The 12,535-nt window shown below is 44.3% G+C and overlaps 1 protein-coding gene across 5 annotated transcripts in view; it reads right to left on the bottom strand.

The window, feature by feature from the left end:
- LOC143340309 (uncharacterized) overlaps positions 1 to 12,535 on the bottom strand; it is a 49,241-nt gene that overhangs the window by 17,133 nt on the left and 19,573 nt on the right. For 4 of the 5 annotated variants that reach the window (XM_076762100.1, XM_076762104.1, XM_076762102.1 and 1 more), the window contains exon 1: positions 7,669 to 8,427. In XM_076762100.1, the coding sequence (XP_076618215.1) occupies positions 7,669 to 7,825 (157 nt within the window). In that variant the 5' untranslated portion in view covers positions 7,826 to 8,427. Of the gene's footprint in view, positions 1 to 7,668; positions 8,428 to 12,535 lie in introns of those variants that run through there. The other variant, XM_076762101.1, reaches the window with a different exon arrangement.

The following is a 12,535-nucleotide window of genomic DNA, read 5'->3' as shown; positions in this document are numbered from 1 at the left end:
CTCTACTTTGGGGCTTCTCGAACCGAGAGACACAAGATTTTGGAGGAAAACTCGGTTGTATAGAATTCTCGGTTATTCAAAGATCTAATATTTGCTGTTTTTTAGTCTCGATGGTTAATTCTCTGGATTAATATGGCGCTTAATGCGATTTTCGCGCGCGATTCGATCGTTTCTCTAGAGAAGGAGACACGCGAGAAGGTATACGGCGAGTTAACGAACTTGTTTTAAATTCGACGTATTAAAGTCGAGCGTTTTCGACAGGATAATGATAACTTACGATAATAATTTCGCAACCAGACGAAGTCGTGGACGCAGGTACGTGGTGTCGTCGCGTTATAAAAGCCGACAGACCGCGACGAAGTGGACGCGCCGCGGCCTCCTAATTACAGTGCTCGTCGAGCGTAATAACACGCGGCGCGAATGCACGCTGATTCGCCTATCGTGTACCTTTTTTTCTCCCTAACGAACATGGAAACGAAACGCCGGAGGAAAATTGTTCTACGCTACGGCTGGAGCATTTTAACGATTTCTTTCTTTTCGCGAACGCGTCCTATTCTCAATTTATTTATATCTATTTCGAATTCCTGCAATCTCGTTTAGACAAAAACCCATTCTCATACGGTGTATTTCAGATTTAAAAGTGCAAAAAAGACTGCACTTGAAACACCAAAATTTCGAAAAAAAATTGTGTGCATGAATCTTGGCGAGCAGTCGACGGTTTGAAATGCGTTCCTGCGTTTATGAATCAGTCTTTTATCGTTCGAAGACGGTGACTTATCTATTGCAGTTTTAGATAAGTCCCGTTTACCGCTATTATTTCGTCAAATATTATTTCGCCGACTTTGGGTACTCGCAGACAACTCGTGCTCGTTTAAAGTGGAAATTAAATACGGCTACACACTTTTACACACTTTTTTACAGCTTTTACACGTACGATAATCGACGTTAATGAAACGCGATGTACAAATTAAAAAACTGTAGTAAAGCAGCGTGTCGTACATTACGTATGCCTGGAATTAATTAGCTGATATTAATTACAATAAAAAGAAATTATGTAACGCTGTATAACTCTCTTCGAGAGTTCCTTTGGGCTAATAAAATAAAGTTTCGCGTTCATCGTTTGAGGGCAAGTAGTTCATTAAAAAATATATTTTACAGTTTACTGGGATTTTTACACCAAAAATGGACGAACAAATACACAAATAAAAATTCGTCTAAAAATCATTTAAAAATCGTATGATGGAAAAGTTTGGATTTTATCCATGCAATTGGCTAGAGGATTTTGTTGATCGTGTTGGAGGATTACAGCTACGCGTTCGCGAGGACTACGTAGCCAGTCGTCACAGCGGCAACAGTGATTTATCGTGTCGAGCAGTCGTTTTCTGCACTTGGCCCCCTTGGCTTCGAAAGAATTTCGGTCACGGCCCTCTTGCGCCATTAGCCTCCACCGCGGTAGTCGCTAGTGCGGGTTTCAGCGATTATGTGTGTGCGAGAGCACCTTCCAGCGTCGATGAACAGGTGAGTCGCGCGTGTGCGAGCCAGACGATGTAGCCACACGGTTCTGACTAGCGATGGGATCGAGCAATTTGCAGGTTCGAAGCTAGTTACGTTCGAACCTTCTGCAACAGGCTCCCCGAACTCAGTCTGATCCTCTAATATTTGTGTACCACTTGCAAACAATTTGGATTCTTCAAAATATCCAAATACTTGCTCGATATGTTCATTGGGGAGTTAGAAAATAGTACAGAGACTGTTTATTTGGGGAATTTAGAAAATGAAAATTTATTTTCCACGAGTGGAATTTGATTTGAGTGTTGGATTGGCTTTGTATTTACAAGTATAGGTATCGAACTTGTTCCCATCGCTAGTTCTACCTGCTTACGGCGCTTTCGACGTCGAGCCGAACCTGTTCTCCGAGTGGCCAAGAGGTCCAGCGTGTCGTTTCAAAGCCGTACGACGTGCCTATCGTGGCTTTCACCCCGACCACTAAACGTCCCTCGTCGACGAACGATCACCGTGTCGTGTTAGGTTCGTTTTATGGTTATGAACTGATAATCGAGTGGATCGCAAATAAAACGAAATAGAAAACTGAGTCACGAATAGTGATTTTACAATGCGGTTGAATTCCACGATATTTTTCATTCGAACCACGCAATACTCACTACCCCCTCTGTATCATTTCTACGACGTATTTCGAATCCAATGGAAAATAGAAAATTAAATTAACACCGAATTTCTATTCCATGAATTACACCAAGTCAAAGTCTGATATAGTTTACCTAATAAAATGAAATAATTATCTAGTGCAAGGTATCGTTGAATTATCGTCCCTTCCGTACAATTTCTACCACCCATCGAAGTATTTCGAAATTAACTTGTTTATTTAACTTGTTTTTTACTGGTTCCATGAATTATACCAAGTCAAGGTCTGATATAGTTTATCTAAGAACGAGTTGAAATAATTATCGAGTGCAAAGGGTTGTTAGAATGGAGTCCAACAGGTATGGTCGCGGTCGTTCCGCGATAAAGGAACGTTTTTCGCGTAAATATCGGTCGGTTGTCGTTCCCTGTGTTAGAAAAGACCCGTACCTCCGAACCCACATGCCTACACACACGAGCACACACGCGAACGCTTACGAACTGCACGCACGATGAACAGAGCGAGCGGTGCATTGTAATTCGTCACAATGACTGCACATCCTGGTGTACTAGCCTTTGGCACAGGTGCGCGATTACCTGCGTGTCAACGACAGGCGAACGTCGCCGCTCTTCTCGTGCACGACGCGTTCGTCTAGCTGTGGGATAGCGTTTGGAAAGTGACACATTTTTACCACAGACTTGGTAAATATCTCCGTCGAACGCGAAAAAAAAATCCATCGACCTCGGAAAATCGTATTGCGTAATCTTGCGTGGTTCAAATTAATAATCGCGTTTGTTTTGACCAGAAAAATTATCACTGTCGATAGATTTTATTAGATCTATTCTGGAATAGAGTTTCAAGGTACTTTTCCATCGATAAATTAAATGTCATTCCCGTCCCCGGAGCGATGAAAATTCGATAATCGCGAAGCAATTACGGCGGCGAATGCGATTCAAAGAAACCGTACGTCTTCGTCCGAGCGAAACTGTTATATAGTTAAATGGTTGTTTCCGTGTCAAGCGTATACGCGTTCGTTTCCTCTTCGCGTCGAGCCCTGCGTTCCTTAGCGATGCCTGTCTCGTCGACGACTCGTCGCGTCGAATTTAACGCATTCCACGCACACAGCGACAGTGTCGATCCTCTTTTGGCGCGGCTTAAGGCTTGACAATAAGTAGAATGCGCGTGCATCGCAACGCAACTGCATAAAACGACGGTTGACGCCGCGCCGTGATTCAAGCTGCCTTTTCCCATTCAACGCTCGGCAAATGTAGCCCAAGTTTACGGGAAAAACTCCGGTGATGGTCAAAATTCTTATCCTTCGAGTAACCGTTCGATCGAATAAATCGCTTCGACTAAAATTCTTAGGTGCAGATGTTTTAGAAATATGATAACAAAGCTTAGGTATTCAAAATTTTACACAGTGGAGAAAAATGGTCCAATTTGCGATCAGAAACGTTAAGAAGGAAGCTTTGCGTCCCCCTCGTGTCGCCAAAGAGTTCACAAAAGTGCTTGTGCAGGTCGTTGCAATAGTAGCTTCACAATCGAGACGTTCGATCGTGGACATATGCATGTTTATTTACATAATACCGTTTCTCGCGTTCGATTTCCCCGGTTCGATGATAAATTCTTGCGTGGAGCGACCGTTCGATAAGAGTGGCGATTCGTGGAACGCGAGAGAGAGCCCCGTTCTTCTCGGTCGCATTTCTATTTTACAACTTCGAACCGACAGCGTCCTTCTAATCTCTCCCTCCCCATCTTTTACCGTGCACGACGAGATTCTAATACCGGCGCGCGCGTTCGCCTTGGCCGTCGTGCAATCGCAAAGAGACATTGACGATCGCCGACTGGCGCGTGTTCCCCGGTGCTCGAACGTTGCGCAATTCGCGCCGAGAACCGTGCGAAACTCGAAGATTCTTATTGTAACGGCCGCGGCGTTGCGTAACGTCGCGTAACGCCTAAGTACGTGATCGAATTAAACCGTGACGATCGATACGACCGGTAATATTTCACTCGTAATGAATGAAACTGTCGTCGAGTTTCTCCTCCTACAAAATATTACAATCTCCACTCAACGTCCCTCCGGTTGTTCCGAGTACGTCATCCAACAGATATAACCCTTAATAACGATCGAGGATGGACAGAATTTTCTTCGAATTCAAATAAGATTCTTTTGGAATTAACTCGAACACGAAGTACGTACCAAGGTAGAATACTGATTGTTCAATTCACGATACTATTTAATTTTGTTTAAATTTGCTCGTACAAGGAATGATTATGAAAAAGAATAGAGTTGCTTTACGAATACCTCGAGAATGTAGACATGTGTTGATTTGAATGTATAAGACTCGATGACGAGTCAGACTCGTTATTGTATGGCAAGGGGTTAATTGTTATTTAACTAACGACGTTACAATTTCTGTGGAACGTCATAGACGTAAAAAGAGTGGCGACGCCTATCTTGTGCCGGCATCGAAGTCTCCAGGCCCGAGCAGGGATGCCGTTTGCCGCGCATTGAAGTCTCCGGGCCCGAGCAGGGATGCCGTGTGCCGCGCATCGAAGTCTCCAACGTCGCTGGATACAAAGATCTCCTTATACGCGACAGAACTGCGCGAACAAACTTTATACACGCTCTGCATAAGTAACAAACTCTTTTATAGCCGTGGGGAACACGTCAGCGTGTGCTCCAGCAGATCGTCGTTTCGATAAACCGCTGAATCTCATCTAACGGGTAGACGCAATAAATGCGGAAAGTGCATCGACTTGACGCGTATTAATATTCAATGGTTTCTTCGAGTTGAGCCGGTAACGGAACGCCGATGCTGGGTAGAACGAGGCCTTGGGAGAATAGAATTATTCCAACGAGCGCACAATCGTCGATTTCAACTATTCTATACGAAATCTTTGCGTGTTCTTTATCAAAATCACACTTTATCGAGATGGGTGTCTATCTTTTACTCGAGTTTGTAATACGTTCGACCGTGTTACATTTATTTCGTTACAGAAAAGTTCCAAGTTCCCGGGTCTCGTGATCGAATTATCTCGCTCGGACGTCACAAGTCTTCGAAATTAGCGCCTCCGCCAGGAATACCGAGACTAACGTCACACACGATAGACGAACGCAACGATCTCGCTAATTAGCATACCGTTTATCGAGAATCTCGAATTCGCAATCGCGAAAAGAAACTTTGACAAGCGTTTCAGATCCCTTCGACGGAACCACGCGTCCTTTTCGGGTTTAATCGACACGCGTGTCGCCTAATGAGGAATAATGTGGCTCAAAAAGTAAATTTGCACCTGCGGCGCGATAATCAGTCGCGGGGCCATCGACTTTGTATCCTCGAAACGGCCGATCGCCCGTGCGAGACGAGAAAAAAAGAAGGAGGGGGAAGAAGCAACGAAAACGTGGAACCGGTTCCAGTCCATTTTTCTAAACCAGTTTAGGACCAGCGACTTTGGCCCGTCTACTCACTATACCGTTGCAAAGAGAACCGCGTCGAGCTATCGTCGAGCTACGCCGAGCGGAATAGCCGCCCCGGGCTGAAAACCCAATCAACGTCCGACGAAATCACGTAACTGGAAATTGTTTTCGATTCCGTAACCCGAAAATCCACGGATTCGTGGCCCCCCATTTTGTTTCCTCGAACCGTAATTTCCTTCTTCGGGGCGCGTTGCGAAATTTAAACGCGACGCCAATTTCTTTGGCGCCTCGATCGATTAGTCACGCTTCAGAGGCGGGATTTATTCTCGATTAACGAATAAAAATTTTAGACTTATTTATTATTACACTTTTGGAATATAAAAGACATTTAGTTAACAAGGATAATTAATGTGAAACACTCATGTAAATTTTAGAAACGATCATTGACGCTAATGACTGTGCCTGAATGGGTGGTAACCCGAACTAATCACCGTGCAGCAAAAAATTAACCCTCTCCGACCCAAATTATGTTTGCCTTCTGAAAGAAATTACGCGATGGAACCATCGATAGCAGTAATGATCGGATTAAATTGAGAGATAAATTTCAGCTGAACCCTTCGACTGTGTCCACCATGGGATGGACAATTATAAAATATAATTGTTATTCTATAAAGTTTTAGAGGATTACCGAGCAACTCCGTTCCTTTGGAATAATTTATATGTTCGAGTGCATTACATCTGGACAAAAAGAAATTGTTTACACACAATACCGTTGTTCCCCGATGGCGGTCGCGCGAGGAGGTTTTTCAACGAGAAACAGTGCGACGTCAGTGCATTGATTACACAATTGATTTTTAATTCCATCGTTAACTGTGATCGATCACGTTTTCGAGTTATGTTTCTTCTGGAATAAACCGTACAAATCATTTGACTTCGATAACATACTATGCATCTTACGATTACATTAATTAATATTATCTTGGATCTTTCCACTTCAATGTCAATATTCCTGGCACTGTAGATAATGTTTGTAAATTAATAAATTGATTTATAGACGATGGAATCCAATGTTTCCTATAGAAAGTAAGTAATAATAGATCGAGAGAACGGTTAGATCTTAGTCTAGCGATTGTACCACGTTCGACTATCACCTTTCTCGAAAAATGTTCAAACTTCTTCAGCGGAAACTTCATTCCAAATTTTTTAATGGGGAGATCCTAATAATACGAGTTCGAAGCCACGGGTTTTCGAAGATTTTGCAACCCCTTTTCAGATGCTAATGCGAACGTCGAAGCAGCGCAATTTACACAAAGCGTTGGTCAAAGTCGTTGTTACAAAGTAAATTTGCACACGGGCTCCTAAATTGCAACGGCACCTGTACCGATCGTTTCGCCTGCACCTGCAAACCCGGCCCCGAAATATTCTCGTGCGAGTATTCTATCTCTCGAGCGGTCAAGTGCATGAAAACTGCCACTCAAAGTCGACGGAAAGCAAGAATTTTAATAAACCATCGAAACCGGCTTCGCAGTTACCGCGCCTCGTCGATGGTTATCGCGGAATACCGCGGCGGAATCGTTATAGTCTCTCATAACGCCATCTTGAGAATTCGTGTCGCCACCCCTTAATGCAGCAGTCGTAAATCTCGAAGATTATTTCGAATTAAATCGATCGTTACCGAGGAGCACCGAAGGGGAACCTTCATAACTTCTCCTAACACGCCATCTTGGAGATTCGTATTACTAGTCTTAATTATAGCAGATTTTAATGTCTTAGACAGGTATGGATTATCGAAGTTACATAGAACTAAGTTTATTGGAATTCTTAGATTTTATCAGTCCAACGCTAACCTAGGACTCTATGTCGCCATTTTTAAATACTTTAAATATTTCAAGAAAGAACGAAAATCTTTCTAATTTCTCATAGCACTACCCTTGGAGTTTGCATGATAAGATTTGGAATATTCGACCTGTCTACCCTACGCTAACACCGTTTCCAAATTTCATTCTACGTTGATGGAAGTTTAGCTATGTTTGGACCATCCTAAATGATATCTAAGGTTCTGAACAGAGGAGTACCGAATAAGAACGATTGATAGTCGCGATTGACTTACATTGGTGCTTATTCACGATAAGACTGAGGGGTTCGGAGCTGCCAAGTGGGCTCTCTTTGCCGCTACAGGGTGGCGGGCTCTTTCCAAGGTGCTGTGCCTCCAGCAGCCTGAGCTGCTGCTGATGCAGCCGGTTCTTGATGAGGAAGATCTTCGGCATCTTGACGGACGTTGGCGCGCGCTAACGTTGTCACTTCACCCTATAGTTTCACGCCACCATTCCCACGGCCGGTCGGAGCCGCGTTCCTCAGAACCATCGACCGCACCAACAACCACTTCGAGTCCACCCGACGATGTACCTGTTGGCGTCGTCGTTCACTGTCAGTTTCGGCCCAAAACTAACAAAACCAACAATTAAAAAAAAAGAACCGAAACCAGACGAAAACGAAAGTAACGCGCGATTACGTAGAACGTGTCACTTTCGGTGGCGAGACAGAATCCCAAGTGTCCGTGTCAAGTGTCAATGGTCCCTGCGCGAGCGTCACGCGTGCTCGCATTCCCGGTCAAAACCACCTTCGACTCGCGAACTTTATTCCCGTTCTCCGTCGATCACTTAGCGAGCGATTGCTGTTCCCAGTCACTGTCAACAACGAAGCACGGCGTTCGCGAAGTCTTGGCCTCTCTGTCCTCTCGGCCAGTCCAAGGTCTCAGTCGCCCCCCTCTCTCCTTTCTCACGGATTTACAGTTATCCGGGACGATCGACGGCTGGCCGCAGATCGAGTAAACGCACACGAAACGACCGACCTCTGGTGAACGACTGAGGCTCCGTTGGTTCCTCGCCAGGCCGGGCCCCGAGCCCCGAGCCCCGAGTCCTGACCCCCCACCACCGTTCTACCCCCACCAACGACCCTCGACTGGCCCTCCTTCCCCCTCCAGGCCCATCGAGCACGCTACAGTCCATCCTGATTATTTGGTCGCGCGGGGACCGTTGCCGCCACCGCCGCTGGAGATGGAAACCGCTCCGGGGACTGCGCATGCGCGTAACGGAGCATCGTACGTGTGCTGAAGCGTGCGAGCATCCTCTCTCCTTCCTTCGTCCACTTCTGTTCGCCGGTTTCCCTCCAACGTCGACGCCGTTTCCCCGTCTCTTTTCAAACGGAGACGCGCGAGTCTTATCCCTGACCGTGTCTCTCGTCTTTCTCCTTACCGTTTCCTCCCCCCGTTCCTCCCCTCCCGATTGCACATTGTCTTTACCGGTAGCCGGTTTATTCGTCGCTCGGAGATATGCGGGCTTGTGTTTTTCTTGCGCTTTTCTTTTTCTTTTCTTTTTTCTTCTCTCGCCGCTACGACTTCGCGCGCGCGCTATCTGCGCTTTTCATTGACGCAGCGGGACGTTCGAACTTGTCCCCTTTCTTGGAAAAGGTCGCTCGATAAGCGATCGAGGAAGGAAGGAATCTTTATTTTAAGTAACGACCACGTTCTTGGAACACTGATTTTTATGAAAGCTCGCAGGAATATACGGATACTTGGGTTTTGTTATTTCCGTGATCGTTAGTACTAGGATAAGTTAAACAATTTTTCTTTCATCATTCTTTGGACGATTCCAGATTTGCAGGGGGGTCGTGCCCCCAGGATTGAAGAATCCTGATCCTAAATTGCACTATGTGGTGCACCTGTCGCGTTTACTTCTTGAAAATTCCTCGGTGCACCGGAGGATACCTATCGCGAGAAGGAAGATGAGCCATATTACGAGGTTGCGAACTCACGACGTGTCGCACTTCCGCAGGATAACTCTGGCGAACGTTTCAGCCGTGGAACTATGAAACATGCTCGCCGTAGAGAATTCACAACTTCCTCGAGTCGTGTCTATACCACCTGTGCGATACTCCGCGATTGCACGCACGGTTCTCCCGTAAACATACGTATGTACTTACGTACGTGTCCAGGTACTGGTTTATGATGGACGCTCAGGCTCACGGTTAAGGCTAGGTTCCCGTCTCTAACCACTATGTCGGTTATGCTGTCAAGCGGTATACACGTAGCGGCCTAAGTTTGAACCGTGCTGTTACGCCGCGGCCACGTAACTACGCGTCTCTACGGGGTGCTCAAACATTTCCTCGCCACAAACAGACCAAACAAAACTCAACCTCCTCTACATCGTACTCTACATGAACTTTAAGACTAGTTTCTTTTATATAAAATATAGTAGAATCTCGATTATTCAACGTGGATCAAAACTATCTCGAAATTTTATTTTTAACCTTTAAGATGTTCCTCCATTAAAAATTAAGATTCTAAATCAAATGCATTATACGTAGAAAGAAAAATCGAGCTCGGAAGGGACTGCGACCAGTACTGGGTCAGACATCTCAGCCATCGTGAGACTTGCAATTCAGGCAAATAATATAATCGTATATTTTTGTATCAGTTGAAGCGTGATAATTTTGACACGATAGTTTGTACTCTATTCTTAATTTGATCTCTTCTATCTGTCTCCATTTAAACACGAGATTTATTATCGAGGTTTGGATGGAAGATAGTCGAGTCACCCTGTACATATTTATACCGCACAGCATTCACCATCCGGATCGTGCGATGTTCTGCTTGTCGTGTACAACAATTATTTACATTCGTTACGTTCGAGGGTTACTGACGTCCACCACGTGTCCATGCTTTTTTTCCGTTCGTTTATTACGTATTCGTCCATTACCGCTCAAGTACGTTAATTCCCCTCGCATAACAGTTCCCATTTTTTGCCTCGAATAATAAAAATGACAGATTTCTAGAACGCTGCTATCTTGAATTGCTACGAACCACTCAGCGTTATCTCTGCTAATACAATTGCTAATCAAGTAAAACAAAAATATATCTTTATCCAATGAGATTCAACTTCTCCAACAAAATAAATACAGCCAATTGCCGGATACATCGACCTTAAATATTTTAAAAAGGAAACCTGAAAAGGTTGCGTTTCATAAATCGATCAGTGCAAGGAAAGAAAAGGATTCGGCGTGACAGTACGAAGTGCAAAAAAACAAGTTGCAAATCGCATCGAACCAGTTTTTGTTTCCGATGTAATTTATCGTTGAATAATTCAGACAGGCAAAGTCGATTTAAGAAATCTGCGGATGACCGATCATTTTCCTGTCACTCGGCTCGCACGCTCTTCTCACCCGAAGGATTAAGCACGTTAAATCACACACCGTCTATGTTGCTGCTGCGCCAGGTTAACGATTATGGCCGCGGGATTTCGTGGACGTCGCTTTGCACGGGCACCAACGAGTTATTTTAGTGTCGGGACCGTTCGAATATTTTTAAATTACATCTTTATAATTTTAAACGTACGAGAGATACATGCGACGCGATGGGAGGAATCTTTTTGATTTTCTGGGCTGTGAATCGCCCGAGAACCTTTTCCATCCTTCGGGCTCGAGGCACTTGTTCGAATTTGGGCCAAGAAGCGTCGACGGTGAATTATGTCCCCGACCGTAGCACGAATTCGGCAGGTACCCTCCAATCTCGACGGATCTCCGTATGGGAAACTCGTAGTTTCGAGAAAAATCCGACGTTTACGACCTTCTTCACGGGGGACACGAGATGGAATCTCGGACAGCGAGAAACTCGGGACCATCCGAAGATTTCTCCCACGATTGTAGAATTTTTACCAGGGAATCACCCGAGCGCGAGTATATACTCGTTTCCTCGACACTTTTAGAGCTCTTTTCGTCGAATTTCCGGAGACGGACGTTAATGAGATACTCTCTTAAGTCTTTTCTATTTAGAATATAGGTTTTATCGTTAGCAAAGTCACCTGTAGTCTGTTGAATAGCTCGATTTGTATCGAGAGTCTTTGAAAAGAGCAGGTTACACTGTCGAGGTAAACCTCAGAGGTGTCGTGGTCTGTTTGTCCTTTTGAAATGAGACGTAAAGGGCAGGTAGTAAAAGTTAAGACACTCCGAGGAGGAAGTCACAACTATTTGTGTATCGTTAGGTGTCCACACAAATGCGTTTCCTTTGTTCGACGCGACGGAATACCGGGAAGAGCTTATTGCATTCGATCTCCCACTGTGACCACGACAATGCGAAAACCTGATTGGAAAATTGAATTTTCGAGCGCAAAAATTACGTGCAGTTTACTGTTACGTTACTGGAATTTTACAGTTTATTTAATGCTTCGTTGACAGTCGATTCGAACATGGTATTCCTGCATTACGTTTTACGTTTCCAACGAATCGTCTTCCCCGACGATGATAAAATGAATTCAACAGTGATTTTAAAAGAATTTAATTACCCTGCGCGGTTTCACATCGTCTCGAAGGTAGGAGGATATTAAAAAGAATTATATGCAATACCATTACGCAAAGTTCTATTCTATACCTATACCTGCATATATATTTCTATCAAACTATTCACGCTAATAGATTTTTTTTTCTCTTTACAACAACTGATTCATATTTCCTCTTGGCAGCGAGCAGAGTATTATGTAAAGTGCAAAGGCGTTATAAAACGATATCGTTCCGTCTCCATCCGATTCGCAGTCGACTGGAATTAATAATCCATCCACCAGAGAGGATTTGTTCATCGGTTTTTATTTTCATCGTGTTGCGGGCACGATCGTCTTTATTTGCATTCGTGCAGCCTGTTATTTTCAGTTATTACAACTTTTCTGAAAAATAATTATAATCTGTGCTCTAATCGCGAATCAACGCCACGTCGAACTCGTTATTCGCAGTTTTGTTTAGAATCAACATTTTCCAAGCAGAAAATATCCTCACACATTTATTAAGCGCTGCTTAAGCATACTTTATATACTTCAAGACGAAGATTATGATTATATTCCAATTCAGACATTTTTCGCTGCGAATTCTGGGCAATTTGGCTTGGCAAAGCAACAATGCTGCTTCTTGTGTATAAAACAGTCTCACAGTCA

The sequence above is a fragment of the Colletes latitarsis genome, chromosome 3 (assembly GCF_051014445.1).
Source record: "Colletes latitarsis isolate SP2378_abdomen chromosome 3, iyColLati1, whole genome shotgun sequence".
NCBI classification, from domain to species: Eukaryota; Metazoa; Arthropoda; class Insecta; order Hymenoptera; family Colletidae; genus Colletes; species Colletes latitarsis.
Note: the sequence above shows the minus strand (reverse complement) of the source record. Positions and strands in the feature narration are given on the sequence as shown.